Below are 26,877 nucleotides of genomic sequence, written 5' to 3'. Positions count from 1 at the left end.
GCTATGAGACATTGCGAAACCTGATTAGACACCGTGTTCGTCAGAGATGGAGGAGAGAGGTTGTGTAAGAGAAAGTTAAAATGAGCTAAAGTGCCAAAGATACGTGCAGGTGGAGACGCAGGTGAGGGTTGACCCAGTGAACCCCTGTGTGGTTGGAGGGGTCTGGGGACTGCAGGAGAATGCAGACATGCCCCCCTGTCTCCTCCCAGCCCTTCGCAAACCCAAATGTGTTTTTTCAGTAAGGTTAGACGGTACTCTGGAGAGACCAGACGATTATCTCTCTGGCTGGGTCAGCGTAGCAGAAGGCTTTAAAAAGTATCCCGTGTGAAGCTGTGGAAAAGCCTTCATTCTTGTGAAAAATAAGACCACGCTTAGCATTAACAGCTAACGAAGGGTCTTGGGGACATCAGCCATTCACTTGATTCACTTGTGACATGTGTGGGGAGGAGCTGTGGATGGTGGTTTTTTTTGTCGTGCTCATTAACTGTTTAAAAAAAAAAAAAAAAAAAAAAAAAAAGCCCAATGGTTATGTAGGCAAACTGGTAAATGATCCTTTAATGAAGAACATGTGTTAGGAAATATTTCTCTACAGCAACCACTACTCTCTTAACCTCTTACAGCTGTAAAGGTTCTATTTCTTTATTTTTCATAAAACATTAAAAACCTATGAGGGCAACACGAACAGGCAAGACGATCCCACCGGAGACTACAATTTTCCGAGCAGAGAGCTGAGGAGAAACCAAAATACAGGCAGTTGCTAAGAGGGTTGCCTGTTGTTCTCCCAATTACATTAGAGAGTAAAATGCAACATATGTCTTCCTCAGCCCTCCCTTTACATGGCTAACGCTTTGGGGCATGCATCCAGGTGCTGTCTCAACAAAAAGCACCGTATGCCAGGAGGTTTTGTTTCCTTTGGAAAGTATAATGCTCATGAGCTTTTTTTTTTCTTTTTTTTTTTTTTTTTCTTTTGCATGTTGTTTTTTTCTGAGGAACAATTATCTGGCTTCATGTTTATGGAGGCTAAAGAAGAGAACTTCAGCTTTGCAACAGAGCTTTTGTTTATCAACAGTTGTCCCTCGCCCTCAAACATAACTGCCAGTCCATCACCCTCCCACCCCTTTCTCAGGGTGCATTTATGCATGCTGACGCTTCCCCCTTTTCCCTGCACCCCCTTCCCCGGAGTAAATTCTGGGTGACCCTGTGTGTGTCAGATGTCAGTGACGTACACCGATGCTGATGTCACTTACAGTGTCGTTGCACAGAGACTTTCTGGGAGCTGAACTTTCTTCATGCGACAGTGCAGATGTTGGGCTGTGTTTAGGTACAGCGTGTGCATGACCTGGGGGCTGTGTCTCTGCTCCGTTACCAAAAACTGTGCGGGTGATGTGCCGCTACAAGGTTCACATGGGTCCCATTTCACCCAACCGCTGTGCGAGAGCACAGGACCCAGTGCTATGGGCTTTGGGGGTGCTGGGTATGGCCACTCTGCTGCTAAGCCCAGAGCCTAACTCTGAACATCCTCTCCTCTTCTTCATGCAGGGGTTGGCCCATCTTCATGCCCATCATGTGATTCACAGGGATATCAAAGGGCAAAATGTGTTGTTAACGGAGAACGCAGAAGTGAAGCTCGGTAAGTAGGCGCGCGCATCCACTTTCTCATTCGTTCAGCCTTTGGTTTTGTGATGTTCCCAAACGAATTTCATCCTTTAAGAGCCTGCAACGTGTTCTGTAGCACGAGCACTCTATCACTGCTCCCATGTGGATTGAGGTCCTGCACATATTTCCTCCTGCTTCGGGAAGATGGTGTGCAGGCTGTTGCATTTCTTTAGAAGGTGTGGGGATCAGTGAGGGGATCGTTTTGTTTCCCCCACCGAGCTGTGCGTGACTTGGGTTCATTCTGATCCCTTTATTCTGGACTCAGGCAGTGACAGGAGTCTCTCTTGTATTTGGCTTTAATTAAAATAGCACCTGCTGTTGACGTTCTGGACACAAAAATATGATCTGGATGGCACTCTCAAGGGAGCTGTGGCATCAAGTTCAAAATGCAGTTCCAGCTCTGGCATGCCTGCCGAAAAACATGCTCATCCCTGGCTGCTTCTCTCCTTCCAAGTGGACATACTCTTTTTTCTTCCTCTAATCTGTCTCTTCCAGTTACTGCACACTTTAACCTTCTGTGTTTGTATCACGCTACACTCGCCACCTTTTTTTGGTTAAATATAGAGCCATGCTGAAGCCCTCCCACCCAGCCCACATCCCTTCTGTTTTGCATTACACCTTCCTGCAGCACGAGGCATGGGAAAATGTCCTGGCTGCTGGAGGAGGAAGCTCTCAGGAGAGCTTTCCTCCGTTTTGTCCAAAGTAGAGCACAGTAGCCCCCAAACCATTGCTCCCACCGAGCTCGTCCACACCAGTTTGTCAGTGATGCTCGGATGATGGATGCAGTGAAGCTGACACAGTGCTCCTAGAGCAGATGCAGTTACTGGTATAGAAAGACATATATCACTGCTGTTGTGAGCAGGGAGAACCGAAGGGAAGAAAACACCCTTGTAATGTAATTGCCTTGTAATGAAATGGGCATCTCTTTTGCAGCCAGTGTGTGTGCTCAAAGTTAGCACCTCTTGAATAATCCTCATCTTTCGCTCCTATCAATGCATCTGTTCTGTGCATTAGAGCAGAGAGCAATTCCCTGAGCAACAGATTGTTTTTGCTGTCCGATTTTAGAGCAGAAAAGGTGGACAGCCAAAAGGGAGACATGTTTCATGCATGCGGTTTTCCCATGGCATGAGAGGTACCTTTGGGAAGTGGCTCCTTCTGTACAGGCAAAGGTGCTTGGCTTCACCGTTTGGCAAGGGAATAGCTCTTCCTCAGCCTCCCAGGCAGTATTTTTGCAGCTGTATGTTCCCTTCTGTACAGGCAGGCCGGTGAGAGATGCAGGAGAGGTGGTTGTATGCTGCTGTGTCCCTTGACACTTGTGGCCCAAGCACGTTGCATATGAACCACAAGGGCTCGGCTGCCTAAGTATTAATCATCATATTTCTCCTCAGCGTGGTCCTCCCACGTGGAGCATCCACAGGGTTTTATTTCCAAATCACCTTACAGAAGTAATCGCTGCATTATTTTTCCCCTCTTATTTTATTTTACTCTTTTCCCACCCGCAGTGGATTTCGGTGTGAGTGCTCAGCTGGACAGGACAGTTGGCAGGAGAAACACTTTTATTGGAACTCCGTACTGGATGGCTCCAGAAGTTATTGCCTGTGATGAAAACCCAGATGCTACGTATGATTACAGAGTAAGAGAGTCCTGTTCACAGAAAAAAACCAAACCCCAACGTACAAGTAACATATACTTGCAGTATGAACGTCCATGAATGATGGCAGTTTTTGAGACTTCTTGTGCTTTGTAGAGGAATATGCTATTTTGTGTAGGTACATTCTTATTACAGGAGTACAAGGTAGGGGTCACCGTCAAATTGCGACCTTTAACAGTTGCGGTTACTTGTATTATCATAGCTTTGAGACGTGAGGAGTATAGGACTTCAGTGTGCTGTAGGTGCTCAGAGAGGGCAAAAAAGGGTTTAACTGGAAACGCTCATGTTCTCAATTTGTATAATGATTGACTTTAAATTGTGTTAGACTATGTCCCAGTTATTGTGGTAACCCAGAACAATGCATTTTAGGTGTTGCCTTAAATAGAAGCACCGTCTGGAGAGCCAGTGAAGTACAGAAGGAGCTCTTTAAACCGTGCCTATTCCTGATTTCAAGATACATATACATGTTGATAAAAAATTATCCATCGCAACATTCCTTAACAAAGATCATTTTTTACATAGTTTGCTGCAAATCAGAGATTTAATTACTGCTAAACCATAATTGGCTTGATGGTATTTGTACTACCCTTAAGAATATTATGTATTTGTATTTAAAGTTAAATTTCTCTAGTGAAAGCATACTGTAATCTTAAAAGTTCTTCTCAGCTTGCTTTAATGAAAGCACAAGGCAAGAAAAAATGTGGAAATATGCTTTTTAAAAAATCTTCACTTAGACTAATGCAGTTGTTCTAACTTTTAACCAAGAAGGGCAACAAAGATATCAGAAAGCCTGTGATTAAGGCCTTACAGTGAATTTTAGGGCCTGAATATGTTATATCAATTTGCTGAGATTGATAGCGGTGTTAGCTATCAGTATGTTTGTGAATGTCTACATCTATTTTTAAAAAAACCAGTTTATTTGAATTGGTATTTTTGCACTGTTCAACTAAGATTGATCAGATTGATCCTATTTCTCTTGATTTAATACCTTTTTACATCCATCAGCTCATTGAACTAAAGATAATGCTTTACTTTTTTGCAGATGGAGTTATTATGAAGGGTGGCTATTAAATGATCTAATAAAGGAGAAAAACTCTGCAGTATTTGTTAATGTGGTAGTGATGTGAAAAATAACTCCTTCTGCCTTTGAAAACACCTGTTTATTGTTCCTGGTGGAGCCTGTAGGGCACTCTTCTGCCAAAAAATTCATGGTTGAAAGATTTTGTAAGATAACAAGGTTGTGCAGTTTAGCTTAAATGGCTGGATTGGACCAAGATTGCCTTGCTGGGTCTGAAAATGTGATCATTAGAAATGATTCTCTGCTTGTAGTACAAGAAGAGCTTATTTGCTCATTAGTTTTGACTAATTTTTTTAAAAAAATAACTTTTATGACCAGAAATGAAGACTGCTTTGCTCAAGAATAGCTCTTTCAGCAGCCCCCTCCAGTGTTTTGCCCTCTTAAGCTTTGGCAGTCTCTGGAGTTGGTTTCTCACCAGGACTCTTCCAGGTCTTGCCTGTGTTCGACCCTCCTGGCTCTCGCTCTCACTCCGGCTCTCCCTAGTCAGGGACACTGGCCGGAGGTGGCACCTTGAAAGGCTCCCACTGAAGGACTCTTGTTCTGTAACATTTCAGGCAAAGCTGAGATGGTAGGGAAGGAGCATTCGCTTTGACTGCAAGCAATGTGTCCAACAGAGGCTCCTTGTGGTTTTAGCAATGATGGCTATTCCCCTAGATAAAGCTATTAATTGATTATTGGGACTAGAAAAAGTTCAGGGCTGGGTATATTCCATTAATTTGTATTTTTTGTTTATTTTCTGGTTTAGACACTGAAAAAGACCTGCCAACCAGGTTTGGGTTTTTTTGCCCCGTAGTCTTCATAGTCGTTAATGTTTTCCGTCTTTTGTTTGGGGGAACAGGTATGGTGTTTTCTGTGAATCTACTGTAGGGAAATCATAGAATACCAGGTTGGAAGGGACCTCAAGGATCATCTGGTCCAATGTTTCTTGGCAAAAGCACGGTCTACACAAGATGGCCTAGCACCCTGTCTAGCCGAATCTTGAAAGTGTCCAATGTTGGGGAATCCACCACTTCCCTGGGGAGATTATTCCAGTGGCTGATTGTTCTCATTGTGAAAACTTTTCCTCTTGTGTCCAATTGGAATCTCCTCAGGAGTAACTTGTACCCATTACCTCTCCTCTTTTCCATGTGACTCCTTGTGAAAAGGGAGTCTCCATCTTCTTTGTAGCCACCCTTTAAATACTGGAACATGATAATAAGGTCTCCCCTAAGCCTTCTTTTCTCAAGGCTGAACAAACCCAGTTCTCTGAGCCTGTCTTCACACGGCAGGCTTTCTAGTCCTTTGATCATCTTTGTGGCCCTTCTCTGGACCCTCTCCAGCCTGTCCACATCAGTTTTGTATAGCGGGGACCAAAACTGAACACGGTATTCCAGGTGTGGCCTTTCAAGTGCTGAGTAGAGTGGGATGATGACTTCTTTATCTCTGCTGGTGATGCCCTTGTTGATGGAACCCAGCACCCTGTTGGCTTGCTTTGCCGCAGCAGCACACTGGTCACTCATATTGAGCTGCTCGTCCACCAGGACCCCTAGGTCCATTTCCACGGAGCTGCTCCCCAGCTGGGTAGATCCCAGCCTTTGCTGCACTCCTGGATTATGTTTTCCCAGGTGCAAGACCTTACATTTGTCTTTGTTGAACTTCGTAAGGTTCTTGTTAGCCCACTCTTCCAGCCTATCCAGGTCTTCCCGCAGGGTGGTTCTCCCTTCCGAAGCATCCGCTTCCCCGCTCAGTTTGGTATCATCGGCAAACTTCTTCATCAGGCTACACTTGATCCCATCATCCAGATCACTTTTGAAGGTATTAAACAGCGTTGGGCTCAATATTGATCCCCAGGGGACCCCACTTGTGACAGCTTGCCAGTTTGAAAAGGAGCTATTTACCACCACCCTCGGGGTGCAGCCTGTCAGCCGGTTCCCCACCCACCGCACGGACCACTCGTCTAGACCGTAACACATCAGTTTCTCTCGGAGGAGGCTGTGGGAAACCATATCAAAAGTCTTGGAGAAATCCCAGTAGACCATGTCCACCACTCGCCCCACATCAACCGAGCAGGTTACTTTGTCGTAGAAGGCGATCAGGTTTGTCAAGCACGTTTTGCCCTTGGTGAATCTGTGCTGGCTTTTCCCAGTCATGTGCTTCTCGTTTGACTTGTGATTGCCCCTGGGGGGATTCGTTCTGTAACTTTGCCAGGGACTGAAGTAAGACTGATGGGCCTATAATTTCCTGGATCCTCCTTTAAGCCCTTCTTGTAGACGTGGGTGACATTAGCCTTCTTCCAGTCTTCTGGGATGTCCCCTTGATCTCCGCAACTTCTCAAAGATTATGGAGAGCAGCCTCGCAAGGATGTCAGCCAGCTCTCTCAACACCCTCGGGTGGATATGGTCAGGCCCATGGATTTGTAGGGATCAAGCTCCTGTAATAGTTCTCATACCATCTCTTCCTTCACCGATGGTGGATCTGTGTTTGCATCAACCTGGATTTCTGTTCCCAAGGTCTGGGGCCCAACAGCGCTGGTAAAGACAGAGGTGGAGAAAGTGTTGAGAGCCTCTGCCTTTTCAGCGTTGTTGGTGACTAATTCACCTCTCGTGTTTAACAGTGGGCCAGTATTTTCCTTCTGTTTCTGCTTGTTGTTTATGTACCTGAAGAACCCTTTCTTGTAGTTTTTGACATCTCTGGGCAATTTCAATTTGAGCTGAGTTTTTGCTTTCCTAACTGCATCTCTGCATGCCCTGGCAATGCCCTTGTTCAGTCCTTTGTAAACAAGAGAATACTGAAAATTCTGTTGTTTCATAGACTTGGATTTCAGGCAAATGTATTTTTCATTGTCATAATGTGAATATATTTTTATATGTTAATAGAAAGGATTGTTCGCATACTCTGTATGAATACGTGTGTGCATTTCTGCATATATATATGTATTATATGAAAAGTAGGATTTTATGATGCTGTTACAAGAAAAAAATAGCTTATATTATTTAAATAGCTGTGGTATTTGGTTTCAGTCTCACCTACAGGGCCTCTGTAAATAGTACTGTCTTACTGTCTGAATGGGTAAATCCACCTACTAACATATGGTCTCTCTCTTTTTATGCAGAGTGACCTTTGGTCATGCGGCATTACAGCCATAGAGATGGCAGAAGGAGCTCCCCGTAAGTGATACGTGTGCTTCTCCAGTGGGCTGATTAAGACTGAAACATATACTTGGGAGATGCTGGTTGTAATCTAAGCCTAGTTTTGAGGTTTCCGAAAGTATCCTCATGTTATTTCTGTTCTCTTTGGTTTTGCCTGCCCTATAAATATAAAATTCCATAAATAGAAGTGCTTTTGATAAAGATAGGATTGTGTTTAAACACTACAGTGCAGACTGCAGTAATTTAATTTCTATAGCAGGAATATTTGGAAGCTAATCGAGTGTCAGACTTCCTTCCTATGGGTAGTATATTGTGTTTTGGAGTTACGTCCCAATTTGTGCATGGCCTGGCCTGGGATGCTGAAACCTCAGCCAGGGAGAGGGCCACTGGGGTCTGGAGAAAACCGACTTTAATGAAAAAAGCATCTGTAGCAATTGTTTCTGTGTTGGCTTTCTGTCGGTCTGGGTAATGCTAACATTGCTTTTCCTTTTGTTTCCATTCGTCAGTGGGCGGTGTTGATCTTCCTTAGTAATGACATGACTTAAGCTATAAATTTGTCTTCAACACCAAGTATTGAACTTAACGCTCCCTGCTTGAGAATGCTTATCAGTTGATATGGGTATTTCTGAGAGAGAAACCTGGAACCCAAAACTGCACAACTTTTTATAGCTTATTTTCCCCTCACATAGTTATTCTTTCTTAGTATCAAGGTAGACAGCAGATATGTGCAAGGAGGACAGAAGGATTTAAAAAGCAAAGAAATTAGGCATGACGTTTTGGCTTTTAATGATAAATTTTATGAAAGTCCTTACTGAACTAGCAAATATGCTTACCCTCACCCCCAACTGGAGCTCTGTATTTAAAAAATAATAGCCCAAGGTACCTAAGAGTGAGGCAATTAATTTTTTTTAATGCATAAACAACCACCACACCACAGCCCAGTTTGAAACCTCTGTCTTTGAAATAATCATGTTGAAATAAAGTATTGATATTTTTCTAGCTAAAAAATGATCATTTCATTATAGCCGCTGCCTGATTTTTTTGTCGTTGTTGTTGTTAATAATGTAAAATTTATAAATTGAATCACAACGCTCTTGTTTTGATTCATGTTTTAGGAGGTCTTATGGTTTGGGTTGTTTTTTTTTTTTCCTTCCTAATTGCACGTTTGCATGAATGCCCACGTGAGAGCTGCTCCCAGGACACCTCAGCCAGCGCTTTATCAACAGTGTTTGAGCTGCCACTTGACCTCCTTTTTGCTGTACCTTTTTGTTCAGTGCATTGGGTTGCCTGGATGGCTTTCAATTAAAAGCTGTGTCTATGAGTTTTGTAAGCCTGGAATTGGACAATAATATTTTTTCATTTCCAAACCGAAGCAAAGCTTGGCCCCTCTTTGTGTAAAAGCACAAGAGGGGCATTTGAGAAGTAAGCAAAGATCCAATGTAAATGCTGAACAGGTCTGGCCGTGGTCCGTCCTCTGGCATGTGGGCTCTGCCTCCTCCTCCAGCGGTGGCTGAAGAATCCACCTCTAAGCTTGGTGGTCTGATGGGATCCACAGGCATCCAAAAGGCTTCTCTGCCAAGGTTGTGGCCCCCTATTTCTGAACCCAGAATCCTCTCCACATCAGTCTGTTTCTCCTGAATTTCTGTTGTGTGGAAAACATGACCTGTTCCTGCAGTGACCATTCAGGCTGAGACTGATGGTGCAAGAGGTCAAGCATAGGAAGACGGTTAAAACAGAGGATTTGCTTCTAGTGACCTTTCTTGGGCAGCCTCTCTCCCTGCCTCCCTTGTTTCCCTGCGTTGGTTCTGCCTTGATGCTTTGTTATGGAACAGGAGGAAAGGCTGTCCGGCAGAGATCCTGGACTCCCACTAAGTGTCAGCTGAAACCAACGGGACTTTTTTTGACAAAAGTCATGGGTTTGCTTTTCAGTCCTGCAGGGAATCCTTTTTTAGACAAAAGTCACAGGTTTGCTTTTCAGTTCTGCAGGGAGTCCTTTTTTTGATACAGACCTTTCCATGCTTCAAAACTGTCAGGCCTTAGAATAAAGAAAATCTCCAAATCTGGAGAGTAAAAATGAGGCGTCCTCCATAATGGGAGAGAAGGGCAGGTGGAGGGAATTTTGTATGAAATAGTAACTGTGTCATTCTTCCCTTCTGCCATCATCATCTCCCAATATTTTATTGACCAGAATGTAAGTTAGGTGATTTGGGGCCGGAGGAGGGCCATGCCCAGATGTTGCCATCATGATTGATTCTGAAGGTTTTTCCATGCCTTGATCTCTCTCTTTTTGGGGTCGCCCTTGGCACATTGAGCTGTGGAATTGTCGTCATTTCAGGCTAATTCCGTTTAGCTGTGTTGCTGTCTGCATGTGCGGTCAGGATGGTGGGAATAGTTGTGGAAGCTGAAGCCGTGGTATTGACAGAGAACAACTAAGCCAACATCTATATGTTTCTTTTGTTGTTGTTTTTTTTTTTTTTTTCTTTTGTTTTCTTTCCTTCAGCACTTTGTGACATGCATCCCATGAGGGCACTCTTTCTGATACCCAGGAACCCTCCCCCACGGTTAAAATCCAAGAAATGGTATGTATTAGTTCTATCTGCTTTGTAGCCCTTTTTGTAGCATGATGTTTTCTTGTGTCTCATCGCATGCTGTTTTGTTACTGCTTTCACAGAACTGTAAAGCAATTTAAGTTAGCAAATATTACCCTGTTATCTTCTGTGCCACTGAATCAAAACATGAAATAGAAAGTGTGTGTTGTTTATTTAGTTCTGCTTGTCCCAAAGAAATTTTGTCTCAAATTGTGTGAAAACAAAAACCAACCTTTTTTTCTTGACAGAGCAGCATCTGTATTAAGGTGACAAATGGATCCATATTTTAAAAAATAAACTCCCACAGCACTCTTAATATGCAGTAAGTTTTCTCAGATGGATCGTAACACAGAAACAGAACAGTACTATAGTGTTCTAGTTGCTAAGTTGAAAGGAGCTATTAAAACTAATGAAGGCTTTTACTATAATTATTGTAAACGATTGGAATTGAGCGTGCGCTTCTTGCCAGCTGAGAAGAATCCATTAGTATCGGAGGATTTCCTCCCAGTTACTGGTTACAACTGGCATATATGAAACAATACTCCCTAGAAGGAGATTTCATATAGATTGAATGTGATCACAGGATGCTGTGATCCTGTCAAAATAATGAAGTGATTTGACTGCCTATTCAATATCAGCATAATACAAACTTGGCTTGCTTGCTGGGCTTGGTCTTTGCCTGGATTGACTTATTTATGCACTTGCACTGTCAAGGCATTCCTCTCCCTCTCTCATACTTGCTTTCTGCATATGTTAAAGGAATAGAGATGCATGTACAGTATTTGCATAAGCCTTTCATTAACCTTTTTGTTTAGAATAATAGCACTTAAGGCGTGAGGAATAAAAAAACCTCAGTGAAGTTACCTTGAATTCAGCCTCCTAGATTACAGTAGGAAAGCGAAGCAATGGATGGAAACTGTTGTTTTTACACCTAACGATGTAGTAGAGGTGTTTGCTGCCCAAGCACAGGAGCAGATTGAGAGCACCTAGCAATCAAAAAGTGACTCTGGCCAAAGCCGGTGCTGCTGTGGCTCAACTATTTTGATAGCGTGCTCAGTGGCAGGTTATGAGAAAATAGGCCAAATGATGAAAAAATGCAGTTTTGAATATTTCCGTTATTGGCTTTTTGCAAGGCAGCTTGTCGGTGACTTCTGTCTGGAGAGGTCCTCTTTCAAGAGTTCAAATGAAGTGCAAATTTAGGAAGGTGGTGGTCCAGCTTAGCTGATTCCCATACTCTGTCACTTCATGTGGTGTCCAGGAGGAGCTCAGTTCAGTTCCTGCCTTTAAATTACGTCGGTGAGAATGTGACCCCAAGTGCCTGTGTTGAACAGACAACACTGTTCAACACCCACCTATTATTCTACGAGGATTTTTTGTGTGTGCCTCTTCAGGTAAAAAACAAAATAACCTTAAATTCTCGCAGACCTTTCAGTGAGCCCAGGTGCGTACAAAGGCAGCGCGGTGCTGCTTGTGTCAGGGGAATGTTGGCCGCACTTCTTGCGGCTTTCGGTACGGCTGTTCTGAAGTAGACGTGCCCTTAGATAGCCTGGGCAGGTGGAGACACACCAGAGCTGCCCTGCCTGTGCTCCAGGCAAGGTGGATGCTACCCAGCTCTGGTCCAGAAGTAGCAGAGCTGGGTTTGCACGATTTGCCTTCACTAATAGATCCTGCCTTTCAGGGCAATTATGCCTGTGAAAGAGGGGACAGAAGCACTGTGGCACAAGGCTGTGCCCAAGCACCGCAGGTATGTTGGTGTCGCCCTGTGTCCATCCAGCCCAGTGCTCAGCTCTGTTTAGGAGGCACACTTGCAGAAAGCGCTGGTACCATCCTCTGGGATGTGATGCTCTTTGAGGAAGGTAATTAGACTTTGACAAAGAACAGAAAAAATGTTTGAGCTGAGTTTTACCTGTGATCTTGTTTTGTTTTGGTTCCCCCCCCCCGCTTTCTCAGGTCAAAAAAGTTTTTCAGCTTTATAGAAGGTTGTCTAGTGAAGAATTACATGCAGCGACCTTCTACAGAACAACTCTTGAAACATCCCTTTATACGTGACCAACCAAATGAAAGGCAAGTCCGAATCCAGCTTAAGGACCATATAGACAGGACCAGGAAGAAGAGAGGAGAGAAAGGTATGCAGCTTCTAAAAATCAAGTATTGCAGCTTGTTAAAACTACATATTTTTCTCCTGGTTTACATTCGAAATCCCCACCCCTAGAAAAGCTCCCAACAACCCAAACCCTTGAAAGGTTCTTTTTTAATTCATGTTTTGACTATCAGCAGGCTTTTAGGTTTTGTTGTGTCCTCTACAGAGAAATTATCGGTTTCAAGTGTCTTATTTTCAGATAAGTTAAATTTACTCGCTTCTGGGCCACCGCCTCTTCCATACAAGCATTAAACAGTATTTAGGAGGATATTGGCATATATGCCTTTCCATTTTTTGGCCTGCGGTAGGTTTATTCCTGGAATTGTGCCATAAAGCAGACTCACAGGAAATAACCTATCACAAAAGCTATGGAGCAAATGTCTTGGGCAGCCTGTTCTCTTTATTCAGGTGGTGCCAAGGTTCTCCAGGTGTCTTGTCTTACATATAAAACCTGGTGTCATTCAGGGAATTCGCTGAACGTCTCCTGCAAAGCACTGGGCTGCTTTACAAGTTGGGAAGATGGGATTGCGTATGTAGAATGAGTTCTAGGGTCTGCGATAGATCTCCTCACTGAAGGGGATAGGAACTGCTTCACTAAGGCGCTACTGCAGCTCCCCATTGTCCTAACATTGAAGATAAGCACTATCTACGCCTTTGTTTCCTTCCTGTTAGATGAGACAGAGTATGAATATAGTGGAAGTGAGGAAGAAGAGGAGGAAGTGCCTGAACAAGAAGGAGAGCCAAGGTAATAATTGCTTTTGGGAGGGCTCTGGGCAGTCCATGCCAAGTGAGTGTAAAGGTCTATGACTATAAATCAGGAGCATGCTAAATTTCTCTCTTATTAAGTGCACGCACAAGCCACACAAACCACCCAAAGGGTTTGAATACCTATTCTGTGACTGCTAAAGGTTTTAAAGCTCCCCCTCATATGGCTTAGAGCCAGCGAGGTCTGGATGGAGGGAGATTTATGGCAAATACGATTGGTCAGGGGCTCCGCAGTGTCAGAGTTGGTCCTTATTTTCCTTGGCCTCATTTCACGCCTTCCACTGAGAGCGTGTATTTGACATGCATCCAGTGTCTTCGCTCTGAAAGAAACGAGATTAAAATTTAACATCATGCTATATTTTATTAATGTCCCCCTGCTTTGGAAAAGGTATTTAATGGCCCATCAGGCTTTATTGTACAGGAGGCTTTAACTTCCTCTTGTTGCAGTTCCATTGTCAATGTGCCTGGAGAATCAACCCTCCGACGTGATTTCCTGAGACTGCAGCAGGAAAACAAGGAACGGTCCGAGGCCCTTCGGAGACAGCAGCTGCTGCAGGAGCAGCAGCTCCGCGAGCAGGAGGAGTACAAGAGGCAGCTGCTGGCAGAGAGGCAGAAGCGCATCGAGCAGCAGAAGGAGCAGAGGCGGCGGCTAGAAGAGGTAGAGACAGGAGGCTGGAGCTCAGGGAGCTAAAAAGCCCCTTTTCAGCTTGTGTTTCCCATTCCAATGCCCGTTTAAAAAGAGTTCCCTGTAGCCCCAGCACATCTCGGCAAAGAAAACAACATGTGCAAATCCACTGGCAAATGTAGAGCAAAGCACTTAAATGCATGTCTGGCTACTTGAATGTGGGCCATCTTCCGAAGCATTTGAATATCCACCACCTCCTATGGAGGCAACAGGAGCCAAAGCGGGGTTGTTTGAAGGTATCTGGGGGGAGGCTGTGTCTTGGTCTCTGTTCCAAAGAAGAGGCAACATGTCTAGACTTTAGGTAGCTGTAGAGAAGGGGAGACATTAATTATTCCCAGATGGATTTTTTTTTAATTTTTTTTTTTAAAATGGGCAGTGCCTCAAGATTACTTTTTTGGGGGCCATGACAGGCTTCAAACTTCCCTTTAAAGCTTTCTCAAATATCTGTGTTTGGCATTCATTCATGGTAGGTAGAAGCCTATTTTTTTAATGTACTACTCTCTCTTGCATAGTAGCCTGATGACTAAAAGCCACCTGGATTTATAAAGATGATGTATAAATCAGTGTTAAAATTAAAATTCTGCAAAAATTACAAATATTTAAATCATACTTTTGTGATATGGTAAGTATGCAATTTGCGTACACTACCTGCAGATAAAAGAAAATGGATGTGCATGTACAATATTGTTCTGTCATGCTTTTCACCTCCAAAGATCTCGTGTTCGTTTATGTGGATGGAATATGCAGTGCAAGCTTCAGAGGTGGGAGGATTTCAAAACAGTTTTTCAGAGCTGGGTATGACACAGAGCTGAAGTGAAACCAATCCTCTGGCTCCTCAGGAAGTGCAGGGTCAAATTCCAGTCGTCCTTAAATGACCTGTTGCTTGAGTCGCTGTTTCAACTGTTCACTGAGCAGTGATGGAAAAACTACACCCAGTCTGCTTTTCCAAATCCTGGTAATGTTTAACGAGGATGCAACCAGGACCAAATGTTGATTTGCATCCCGTGACGTGTTTACATAACAAATAATACGAAGTTCCAAATAGCTTTCCAGGTCACATTATGCTCCTTATCCCTCTTTTTCAATGTGCAAGTGAGTTTAGTGCTCCTAAAAGGAGGGATTGGTAGCAAAGACTCAGCCACACGTGAAGCTAGGAGGAGGGACGAGGGGGAGGCATATAAACTCCATTTCTCTTCTGTTTCTTCCCCACCCTTCTGAGATTGCCAAGATAAATATTGTAGCGCTTCCAACTGTTTTTAGACTGGCTCTGTAGCGATTTTGTGGGGGGAGCAAATAATAAAAAGAGGCTAGGAAAAGATGAAAATAAAATATTTTATTGATGGGCAAAAGTTGAGATACTACTTAGCCTCTAAAATTCTTTCTTAGCATGGGAGTCAATGCTTTCTTTTAAATGCTCCTTTAATCTCTAAGGTTCTGCAGGGGGTACTTTTTTGGTGAGGAAGGGGATTATGATGAAATTATCTAGGTCATTTAACTTTAGTAATCAGTGCAACTCTTAAAATCTGTAATATCTTTTTAAAGAAATCTGTAATATCTTTTTAAAGAAATCTGTAATATCTTCTTAAAGAAATCTGTAAATTCTTTTTAAAATAAAGGAGGCGCTGCTGCTAATAGTGGAAACAAAGCAATGCACCTTTTTGCTATACAGGGTTGAACTTTTGGGGGATGTTGCAGAAATCATAATTTAATGAGCAATTAAAAAGAAACGGCAGTTACCTGAAAGTTATGTTTAATCAGTCCTGCTTTAGAAAACACAAAACAAAACTAGCAACTTCCGCAACCACAAGATGGCATGTAATGTCGGTTGATGTATTATTGAATAAGGTTACACAGTAAACCATGTAAAGTTTGTAAGAGAAAAGCTTTTACCTTTTATTGGGTATACCATCTGCCTGGTTCCATTGGAGACATAAATATGAATGATGAGCTATAAAGGTTTTCTTTTGCAGGTGATGGGGCGGGCGGATTATTATTAAAGTGAATTAAAAAAAAGGCTCATATTTAGCTTTCAGAAAAACCCACTTAGTTTGTTGGATCTTGCATTGGAAAAATGCATGATCCCAAGTGATTTTTAACAAAACAACAGCCAAAACAAGCTCTTTAAGATGGGGGAAGGGTGGTAGACACATATTTAGATAAACATCAGCGTTGTGACACAATTGAAGGCCAAAATATTGAAATGTTGTCACTTTGTCCTTAACTCACCCCCCCTGTTTTGATGAAGCCAGTAAACAATGAAGAGCTTGGTAAAGTGAATTAAGATTAGTGTCAGGCATTGTGTCTCTGGGCTTCCATTGCTTTGTTGATATTTTTACCAAACCTTGCTTTCTTGAAATTTTTCCTTGTGTAAAGTAAGTGTATGTTTGGATATACCTGTTTAGCATTCTTTGCGAAGAATTTTATGCGTTAGATAATCTCCCTGGACAAGTTGCTTGTACTTGCCCCCTCTTTCTCCCCTCCCTCCCCCCTGCTTCCTAAATTAAAATTGAGGGCTTGTTCTTACAATGCTGGCACAGAGCCCGGACAGTTTTGACCAAGACTGCAACAGGAACGGTGTTTAGGACATCTGCCAAAAACTGTAATTCTCAGCAGTATTAGAGAAAAGATTACTTTTTAAAAGGCATATAGGTGACTTCTAAAACTCATGGTTGCAGGAGCCTTATAATTTGCGTATTACTGAGGAGGTGGAAATGATACCGTGGTCAAAGTACAGAAAATTACCTGAAACATTTTGGGAAGGGAATTATTTGTCCTTCCCCCAACCCCCCTTTAAAAATCATATGAAGACTAGTTGCATAAATATCAGCTATATGACACATAATTGTTTAGATAGTTAAAACAAGAAATCTGAGCTGTTCCCGGCTGTTCTAACATGTGTCTATGTTTCTGTTCAGCGACGTGGAGACACTGGTCCTCGGTGTGATGGGTGTCGAAAGGCATTTGAATTTGTACTTTGCAAAACTTGAGTCCGGTTGGTTAAATTCAGAATTAGCTGTGGTGGAACCCCATTCTGGGTGGACCTCCATGGTTCAGGATAACTTCATTAAATGGTGTCTCTGTCCCTGGTTATGGGAACCCAGGATGGATGTTTTTGAAGTGGTAGGTTATAGCTCCATTGGCAAGTCATATAGTCCTGTAGAAGCAGATTTGTGGAGCACAATAATTAAAGTGCTGAGGACCCAAAGACTTCACTCCACGTGTTTAAAGACAGGAGGAGTTTCTTTGGATTAGCTGAGGTCTAGACTGTGTGCCTGCTTGTGGTTGGAGTGCATCTACCTTTTTAATTTAATCCAAAAGGAGTGGTTGGCACTCCAAGACATCTTCAAAATATGAAACGAAACTGGGTAAGTGGAGATGATTGGATGAGTCACTTCAAAAGAGCACTCCTGATCTAAACAAAGATGCTAATGTTGGGGTACCTGCAGGCGATTTTTGCCAGGGCTTCATTTCTTTTACAGAAGGGGAGATTGTACGTATCTACTTCATTTGAATCGCTTGCATTTTGGATTGGTACCGAGTAAGAAGTTCTACTTCTGGTTTATCTCTACTGTGGGCAAAGCAAAAGTCTCTTTATTAATCTTTCCAATCCTCTTCCTAAACCGATACCAGGCTACCTAATTCTTTGTGAAAGAAATCATTAATAGATGTATTTATCAACCTTCATCTGAATATAAGGAATAATATTTTATTAATATACAATTAGAGGATCTATATTTATCTTCAGCATTTCGCTGTATGAATGAGGTCCTGAATGTGTTGGTATATACCAACTGCATGTGTAGTTGCATTGCCCCCTCCTGGTAAATCATGCTCTACTGCATCGTTTTCCAGTTTGGAGATGTTGGCTTCCATTACAATGTACCCTAAAACTGGACAAGGAACCAGAGTATTGACACTGTATTTTCTGCATGTTTTTTTTTGTTGTTGGCATAGTAAATGCCAATTTTGTGAAATGCAGTACTTTGAGGCAGTATGGGCTCTGTCAAAATTCTGGTTTGGCATCTCTGACATTTCTTTGAAGAGTTCCTGCCCTTACCTTCTGGTTAACAGTTAGCTCCTTGAAAATAAGCTTATCATCTGACATGTACGAGAAAGTTGGTAATGCCATGTCCAACTAAAGAAGATTTGGATATGCATCCATAATTTCAGTGAATCCAGATCTCTACCTGCTGTCTGCTGGGCAACAGCGTTTTATATCAGGCCTTTTATGTAGTGCATGATAAAAATTACATTATCTAAAAATCACACTTACTGAAGTCAGAAGCACAAGTTTTATAATCAGAACTGACATTGGTTTAAGCTAAAGTTTTCCCTGTCCCTCTCCTCTCCTTTGGGCAAGCCTGAGGAACACGGTGACCAGGGCATTGGTGTGTCCTCGTGGAAGAGTTGCTAGAGGCAGTCAGGAAGGCAACCTTGTGCCAACAGGATGGTAGGAAATCAGCTAAAGGGATGCATCCGAAGACAGCTTGGGTCAACGACAACTTGCCACCAACCAGCTTTGCTATCGCTTTGATAAGATGTAGACTAGGACCCAGGAGATGCTTGTCGCTGTAGGTTTCCTTTCCCTGGGCTTGTTAAAAGTAAATTCCACTTCATTAGCGGCCAGTAGTTCGATGCTCAGGTTTCAAAGGCCACATGCAAAGGATGCGAAGCCTTTCTCTTACGGGTAGGGCTGGGAATAAGCAGATCGTGCGGGCGTTTGTGCGGGCTCTTGCAGCGCCAGGTGCCTCCCTTGCCACCTGCCTGGCGAGGGGCTGAGGCGGTGTCTGATGGGAAGGCAAGAAGCGATGCCGAGAAACCCCATCTCTCTGCGTACTTTGGCGCGCAGACAATAGCGCATTTGTGCTTTGGAAATTTGACTTAAATGCACGCTGGTGGCAGAGAATCCTTTTTTATTTTTTTTCTGCTTTTGCTGGGTAATAAATATCTACTGTTGGTGCTGAGCTAGCAGTCTGGCTCGAGGTTTGCTTAAAAAGCTCATCTTTTAACAACTGATTTTGTTTATTTCTTGATGCCATGGGAAATCAGCTCTCAGTCAATTTGTAACTTATTTTCCTCATATTAAGTTCAGTTATTTCTAATTACTGCTGAATACTTACGCATTGATTGTAGAAGCAATGAATTTGTTTCATCCAAAAGACCTAAGCTCTGCACATCTTCCTTGTAGTGAGAATGATACCGTCCCAAGATCTGCAATATATCTACTTAACAATGTCAACACAATATTGTTAGACAGACAGGTTTCGTATGTTTTAAGAAGTGTTTGAGTTGATAAATGTGGCTATTAACCAGTCAGCAGTGTGCCGTCTCTTGCATCCTCAGGGCAACAAAATTGTTGTACTTCACATCTTGGTTTTCTTAAACAAAGAGCCTGTCAGACTTGATTAGCCAAGAAGCATCTGAATATATTGACTTAAATATCAAAATTGTTTGACACAGATGCCTATATTCAGAAATAAAAGTGCCTACTTAATCCTTTTACAGTGCTTAAAAAATGAAGGAGGGGAAGCAGTGAAACCTATGAAATGCACCGTGTGCCATAGCTGCCTTGCAGCACTTTTGCTATTTTTTTCTATCTACATTCACTGAAGAGAGCTTGCTTAAGCAAGAGATAAAAGGCTGGTAGATGGATTTAGTTAGGAGAGGAGATGCAAGAGCAAGGCAGCTGTGTTTTCTGAGAAGGTACAGAAAACATGGGGGAGAAAAGAGCTTATGTCTTGTGGCGCAGGAAGCTGGTAGTGAACCCAGGATGACGCTGTGGGCCGGGAAGGAAGGTGTCATAGTTAGAGTGGGTGTATTTGAACAGAGGTCTTCAAGAAAGTTGCATCTTTCCCAAAACTGCAGCTAGTTAAAAAGAATTGGAAAGCAGCCTGTTTTATTTAAGTCCTACTAATTCTTAACCATCTTTTTTTTTTTTCACCAGTGTTTCTTCTCCACTGTCATGTCAGTATTGATTCCAGAAGATGGAAAAGGCTGTTGAGCTTTCAATTACTTCATGGTCACGCAGGGTAATGGGCCAAGCAGCGAAAGCTCATCTTGTGAAGTAACACAGGGAGTGTAGATTGGCCTTTGCTTGTTCAGCTGAGCACAACTATCAAACGCTCACCAGTAACTAGATTTGTGAACCCAAAAAAAAGCTTAGTCTGAGTGCTCTTGCAAGAGTACTTGGAGTGCCTTAGGACTAGCAAATCTGTGGCAGCTTTGCTTCGACAGAAATTGGTGATAGTATTAATCTTTAGCTAAATGTGAAAAGGAATAAACAATGTAGGTTTTTATTTTGTTCTTGGGAGTAAATCTGAGTGTGCTTTCTTCGGTTAAAATTTCTTCTATAATTTTTCAGCATATTATAGAAATCTATAATGGAAGTAAATGTTGTAGAGATATTCCCAGTTGATGGTTGAACAGGAGACAGCTGGGTCTTTTGACGCTTAGGCAGTTGTGGGAGGCTGCCTGGGATTTCGAGGTAGGTGGAGTAACTGGATGCTTCTGTAGAAGTGCGGGAAGAGTTGGTCACGACTGTAGGGGCATTTAAAATGTCTCCTCTGAAGTCATTCATGGTGCTCTGTAGACAGAAATGAGTCAGTTCATGCTTTCTAGAGCTGTTTTCCAGGTTCTTTTCAGACTTGAGCAGACTTATCAGCACCAGTTTGTATTTGGGTCATGCATGGAAGCTTATCTGTGTAAGTGTAAAAGCTTAGCTCAGCTGGTTTTCTGCTTTTACATACAGGTGCTTTTGATGTTCTGGGAGGGGCTAAGGTGTTGTTGGTCAGCCTTCCTTCTCTCTTAGGCAAAGTTTTGGGCAGTGCGTTAAATTGAGCTTGGTTGTTGGACCAACACCACCAAACTCTTAGCAGACCATGAATTGTGTTAAGAGAGAAGCTGCTTACCGAAAGCTCAGATGGTTGTCATTTGAGTTTTAGCTGATTCAGTGGGGCTGATAATTCCCTTTTGGCAACTTTTAGATAATGTGTTGAAGTCAAGGAAATTGTCACTCTGAGTTCAACTGTTGTTCAGAGATTGAGATTTCAGTGTGAGCCTCTCTTGAAGAGCAGCAGTGAGCTTCCACACCTCGGTTGTCAGGAATATGGTACGTGACTTTGTGTGTGTGCGTGAAGGAACCAGAGAGTAAGCAAGGCTGCTCTTGGGGATAGTTGTGTGCTGGGTATGAGTTAGTTTCCTGGTGGAACACTTGCATAAAATGTTTTGTCACTCAGTTGCAGAGCTTGCTGGTCCTGGTAAATCCCTCTCTTCACAGCAGCAAACAACCCCACCTCTTTCTTTGATAACAACAAAAGTAAAACTTTGTGGTTTCTTTTCCCTTTTTGTAGCAACAAAGAAGAGAACGGGAAGCTCGAAGGCAACAAGAGCGTGAGCAAAGGCGGAGAGAACAGGAAGAAAAAAGACGTCTGGAAGAAATGGAGAGGAGGCGTAAGGAAGAGGAAGAGAGAAGAAGAGCAGAGGAGGAAAAGAGGAGAGTAGAAAGGGAGCAGGTGAGTCCATGATACAGGTGTATGCGCAATAGGTTTGTTTCTTCTAAATTCTAATTTAATTTTTTAAAAATTAGTAAGCCTAAAGCAGCTTAGAGGCAACCTAACGCTGACCCTTTCATCTTTGTTGTCTCTGACAGCAAGTGCACTAACGTAGATCATAGGGCTTTATGGAAAATTCTGGCAGCCTCAATATTCCCTCAAAAAAAAGAAGTCTTGTTGCGGTCCTCATTCTAAATTCAGCTCATGCCCCTGGGCTTGACTAAAAACCATCAGAATTGGCAAAATCATCACTGGGGCTGAAAATCGTTTCTAGGCTTGTCTTGCTGGATCAGTGGTTCTTGCAGGACATGCCCTGTTCAGAAGGCCTCCCAGAGAAGGGCAGCTCTGTTGCGTGTCAGCTTCTGGCACCCAGAATTGGTCAGAGGCACGTCATAAACTTTGAATATGCTGAATTTGAGAAGGAACCTTTGAGCTGCAGAGGGTTTTCCTTCCTAAAACTTAAATAACGCAATCTCCCTCTCTTGCTCTCTATTTAAAATCAGCTCTAATAATATATGCCAGTTCGGGCAGCAAGTATTTCTTAAGTTGTGTCAGTGTGCCCTTAATACATTGAAAGCACAGGTGAGAAACCTTTTAAACTCTGAAATTCAGCTGCTATATTTATGCATGAAATCTGCATGTTTTAAAATCCTTTAGAAACTTTGATCAGTGTGATAATCAGGGTAATAATTACTGTGCATGTACTGATCCCAAATAAAGGGCCAAAACTACTGTCCTAGAGGCTGATTGTAAACTTCCCATTAACTTCAGGAATGCTGGTTTTGGCCTGATATACCTTAATTTTTTTCTTATGTAAAGTCACTGTATTTGAGATCATTGATAATCGTGTTACTGGGGAATTCTGTTGTGTTTGTATATATTTCAAAGATTTTTGAGTCAAAAGGAGAAAAGACTAACCAATGGGAATAAATATATAGAAAATCTCTAATTACAGAATAGCAATTTGCTTTTGGGCAGACACCGGGTATTCCCCCAGCTGCTTTTTAAACTGTTGAAATGCTAATTACGCACAGTGCCAATAACGACAAATGGTTAATTGATGTGGCCAAGCTGAACCACTCTGAATTGTTTTGGTTTGGCATTTTTTTTTTAGAAGAAAAGACATGCCCCCTCTTAGAATTTTTGTTAACCCAAACTATGGCTCAGCCAATGTGCGTAACAACAGTATAGTGTATCTCATCAGTCTGTCACAAGACTCTCTATAGCTCCCATCGCTGTATCACTGATCCATTAATTTCTTTATACATACACTGTAAATGTGTGCGTGTGTGCGCGTGCTTGTGTGTGTGCGCATGCACATGTTACATACTTCCATTAATTGCATGATAGGACGTTACCAGCTTGGGTTTGGTGCTTCAGAGTCTGAGTTCTTCCAGGGGGTCAGGCGAAGCAGCGGATAAACCTCTCGACCTGCTGAGGCTGCAGGTGAAGAGACGGCTAGATCGCAAGAGCGAGCGAGTTTGGTCTAATATCTGTTTTTCCTGGTGGATGTTTGTTTGTGTCATAACCATCGCATAATTCAGCAAGGCTGGTGGCGTCTGCTCAGGAGAAGCTTCTGGTGAGGGCGGCAGGGGAGACGGCAGGGCAGGTCCCGACCGCACTTGGCGGAGCCCCTCGGGGGGAGCTTGCTCCAGGTCTGCCTACACTACGCCTGGCTCTAGCTGTTGCTAACAGTTCATCGCACCAGTGCAACAAACTAATGTTTAATACAACTTGCATGTGACTTTGTATTGGCTGTGTTGAGTCGGACTTGCTGTGTTTTAACTTTCCAAAACCTTCAAGTGCATTTTGCTGCTTCTTGAAACCACTTCCAAAATACGTAAACGAGCTCTGGCCCGTGCCGGCAACGTTTGCAGGAGTGCAAATTTCAGAGCAGAAGGGGCCAAAATCCGATGCTCAGGAGGCAGGGCTTCCTAAATTGTTCTGCAGGCACTAATCCATCCTGAAGTGCGTTTCTCGTTAAAGCTGAACTGGGGAAGTAGCGTGTGGTGTTCCACCCAGGGGGTTCTGATGCATTCCTTTTGAATAAATTTATTGCTGGGTAATTTCTATGTGACAGGAGTATATCAGGCGACAGCTAGAAGAGGAGCAGCGGCACTTGGAAATTCTACAGCAGCAGCTGCTCCAGGAGCAGGCCATGTTACTGGTAAAGCACTGTATCTGTTTTGTTCAGTAGCTATAGGATCCATTTATCTGGCCAGTCCTAGGCTTCCCTCAGTCGGGCACAGCTGCACTGACAGTATGACGACAAAGGAGCTTGATTAAAAGGCCATTTATGCTGGCGTCGTGGGCTGACAGGCACATATGAGAAGTGCTGTATGGTCACACTGCTTTCTGGGCAGTAAGAGGAGGCTTTATGTTAAAGTGGAACAGTTCTGGTGTGGTGGTCGAGTTTCTGAACAGACCTTGGCATTCAGTGAAGAACTAGAGTGCTTATGTTGCAGATCAAAAGCACACATGATATGTAAATCCACCCCAGGATACAATGGCCTAGTGTTGGTCTAAATCACTGTTTTATGAACTTTATACTGGATTTAGAATAGATAACTCTTTTTTTTTTTTTTCCTTTAATAAAAATCAGTTTTGACATAACTCTCCGATCATGTCAAGCTTAGCAGCACACTCTCAACTTTCCCAACATAAGACACATGCCATATTGGTCTAACTTAGCTCTTGGTTACACTTTAACAATGAAATAAATAAATAATAATGAAAAAAAAAGGCAACAACAACCAGAAAGGTGCATTTTTAACGGGATGGATAGGGACACGTCCGCCGTACAGTCAGTGTCATGTCTTGAATTACTTACGTGTTCTCTCAAAGGAATACAGATGGCGAGAGATGGAGGAACACCGACAGGCGGAGCGACTCCAGCGCCAGTTGCAGCAGGAGCAAGCCTACCTCCTGTCGCTGCAGCATGATCACAGGCGGCAGCAGCAGCAGCAGCAACAGCAGCAGCAGCAGCAACAGCAGCAAGAAAGAAATAAACAAAGCTATCATACCCCTGAGCCAAAATCCCACTATGAGCCTGCTGAGAGAGCGCGTGAGGTAAGTCCTGCTACCTGCTCCTCTGCCCCTGCCTGTTGGCATCATCGTGACTGCAGTTCTGCTATAGTACAGTTGGAGGCCAAAGTGTCAATCATAAGGGGCAGGATATTTTAAAATGTTCGCCGCTGGTTTCCAAACTTGAGGGCTACTTCGGAGTACTTCTGCTGCAGTCATCGGAGGTCAGAGTTTTGAGGTGTAAAGGGTGGAAAGAAATTCTGGTAGGCTGCAGACTGAGGGGACCTGGTTTTGGAAGCATCGTGTCAGGAAGTTAATCTCATCTGCACTTCATCAGGCGTGTTGTCATAGGAAGCATTGGTGCAGTTGGTGATCTGTGTCTCTGGCAAGTACTGGCGATTGGAAACTGGGAGGCAATTGGAAAGCAGTAACCTGTAAGGGATGCTTGCACACAGCACGTCTTTACATGTGGTGCTTTAGCTCTTGGAAATTTCCTTCTCGTGAACACAAACCTGGTTTTAATTAGTTTCAATTTTGAAGTGTTAAGTATTCTCCTCTGAGATCACGTCCTGCTCTTATGGAAGTCTGTGGTGCTGCCTTCTTGGACTCTGGGCACTTGCAGGTCGATCTGAAATCATCAGAGTGCTGTTTGTTTCAGTGAATGGTCCCCTGTCTTCACTGGTCCATGGGTAACATTGCTAAGCAAGTAATTGCCTCTTTGATGCATACTTGGCTCTCTTTCAGCGGTCTTATTCTTATATTTCCCTTGAGCACCATACTGCCCACAAACCACTGGACTGGGCAATACTGGTCAAAGCTCTTAATGGCATTCATCACCAGCATGTGAGAACTAGGTAAACACATTTTGGAATGAGAACAAAAAAATCCTTGGAGCTGTTGAACAGCTTTCAGTCCACCTTCGTCCAGTAGCGCTTCATTGCCTTTGAAGTATTGCTGTTGGCGCTTGGTGAGCCCAAACTCATTTTCTTGTAGATGCTGTTGTCCAAGTTGTTCATAAACCATGTTTGTGCTATCTCATCCATTCCTCTTGGTGGTTGAAGTATCTGGTACGTCTCTCTCTCTCGGAAGAAGTTCAGACTTGTCCAGTATGTGGTGGTGCAGGCGTGGAACCAGCCCTCCTGACCTTGTTGCACGTTCCTCGCCCACCTCAGTGGAAGCATCGTGCCAGTGCAGCACTACTGTCCAGCCTGAAGGCTGGCTTTGGAGGGATGCAGAACTGTATCTGCTCCTCGTCTCCCATTTCCCTTTGGAGTTGAAAAGAGGAGAAACTCCTGAAGATTCAAAGTGTTATATCCTTTAGCAGAACCACTGACTCAGCTATTTTTCTGTCATAGTCTTTTTCTTTTGTGATTGCTCTAGCTAGAAGGGAGTAAAGCGAAGGCACAGAAAATTTGTGTCAGATCTTCCCAGAGATTGCTGTGTAATAGTCTTTTTAAAAAGTGTGGTAGAATTATAGCCATAATATCTTGGTGCCTGGCAGTGGTAGCAACACCAGTTAATCTTAACAGCAGGCATTATTAACTCTGATGTCATTCTTGACATAAAGTAGTGAATTGCAGTGAGTGTTCTGTGCTTCATACTTGGGGGGCATACTGCTCTCCAGAGAGTCTCCATCTACGCAGATGCTGACAGTCAGGATGATAAGCCAAAGTGGACTAACTTTCCTGTTCTGGCAAAGTCTAATGCCGATAAGGTGTTTTTTTCCCATTGCAGTAGCAATGAGGATATAAGGAAAAGGACTTCTACGATTGGCTCTGGGAAACAGCAGGGAGCTTAGAGCAAGAAATGAGACTTAATACCATTTTCTGGTCCAGACAGTCAGATGACTGGAACAGGGCCTGGTTTTATCCAGCGATGCAGTCGCTATCTCCTTCCCACTTCTTGCCTGGTTTTAAGGACATGTGGCTCATGCCGTTCATGTGCTTTGTGGAAGAAACCTCCTATCATCTACAGCTCGAGACAAGAAAGCCTGTTCCTTCAGACAGAAGGACTTGGGGCTTTTCCTTGTTCTATTCATAACAAGGAGTCTGGCCTGTTTTTTTAAACTTTAAAGGATGGCTCTGTCAAGTTGAACATGGTGGTGAAAATGATTGTATGGTGAAGATGCTTGCCTCCATTATTGTTGTACTTCCCAAGACATGGTGTATTTTGTGTAGACCTGGCAGAAGCTTGTCTGCTTGTTCCCACAGGCAAACTGCTACTGTCCTCAAATTTTGGAAAGCAGAGGCAGGTTGGGTTTGTAAAGCAGCCCAGCTGAGGAGTCCTGGAAACTTGCCTCTGTCTTCTGACGTGGGTATATGAACAGCCAGTCTCTCCAGACCATCACTGCTAGGGAACAATTAGGAAACCACCCCAATACTGGTTTTGTGCTCCGGGCACAAGGGTTAAAGCAAATCTTGTGAGCAGAATCTCAACAAATGAAATCAGCCCAAGCTGCCAGTTTGATCTTTCTTTGACGCTTTGATAAAGTGCTGGGAGTTCAGCATTCCTCAGAGGCAGCTCCCCTGGCAGAAACACACATGCTGCCCTGGTTCCAGCCACAGGCTGTCTTCGGAAATGGGAGAATATTTCCTTTCTGCCCGGACCCTCCG

At 43.3% G+C, this 26,877-nt stretch overlaps 1 protein-coding gene across 9 annotated transcripts in view; it reads left to right on the top strand.

The window, feature by feature from the left end:
- MAP4K4 (mitogen-activated protein kinase kinase kinase kinase 4) overlaps nt 1–26,877 on the top strand; it is a 170,408-nt gene that overhangs the window by 110,537 nt on the left and 32,994 nt on the right. For 7 of the 9 annotated variants that reach the window (XM_049834556.1, XM_049834555.1, XM_049834552.1 and 4 more), the window contains 10 exons: nt 1,540–1,630; nt 3,159–3,289; nt 7,477–7,531; nt 10,014–10,092; nt 12,052–12,227; nt 12,914–12,986; nt 13,454–13,664; nt 21,041–21,202; nt 23,322–23,408; nt 24,086–24,310. In XM_049834556.1, coding sequence (XP_049690513.1) covers nt 1,540–1,630; nt 3,159–3,289; nt 7,477–7,531; nt 10,014–10,092; nt 12,052–12,227; nt 12,914–12,986; nt 13,454–13,664; nt 21,041–21,202; nt 23,322–23,408; nt 24,086–24,310 — 1,290 coding nt within the window. The remainder of the gene's footprint in view (nt 1–1,539; nt 1,631–3,158; nt 3,290–7,476; nt 7,532–10,013; nt 10,093–12,051; nt 12,228–12,913; nt 12,987–13,453; nt 13,665–21,040; nt 21,203–23,321; nt 23,409–24,085; nt 24,311–26,877) is intronic. The other 2 variants (XM_049834558.1, XM_049834553.1) reach the window with 1 other exon arrangement.

Source organism: Accipiter gentilis, chromosome 31, assembly GCF_929443795.1.
Source record: "Accipiter gentilis chromosome 31, bAccGen1.1, whole genome shotgun sequence".
NCBI classification, from domain to species: domain Eukaryota; kingdom Metazoa; phylum Chordata; class Aves; order Accipitriformes; family Accipitridae; genus Astur; species Astur gentilis.
This window is presented reverse-complemented; position numbering and strand designations above follow the sequence as displayed.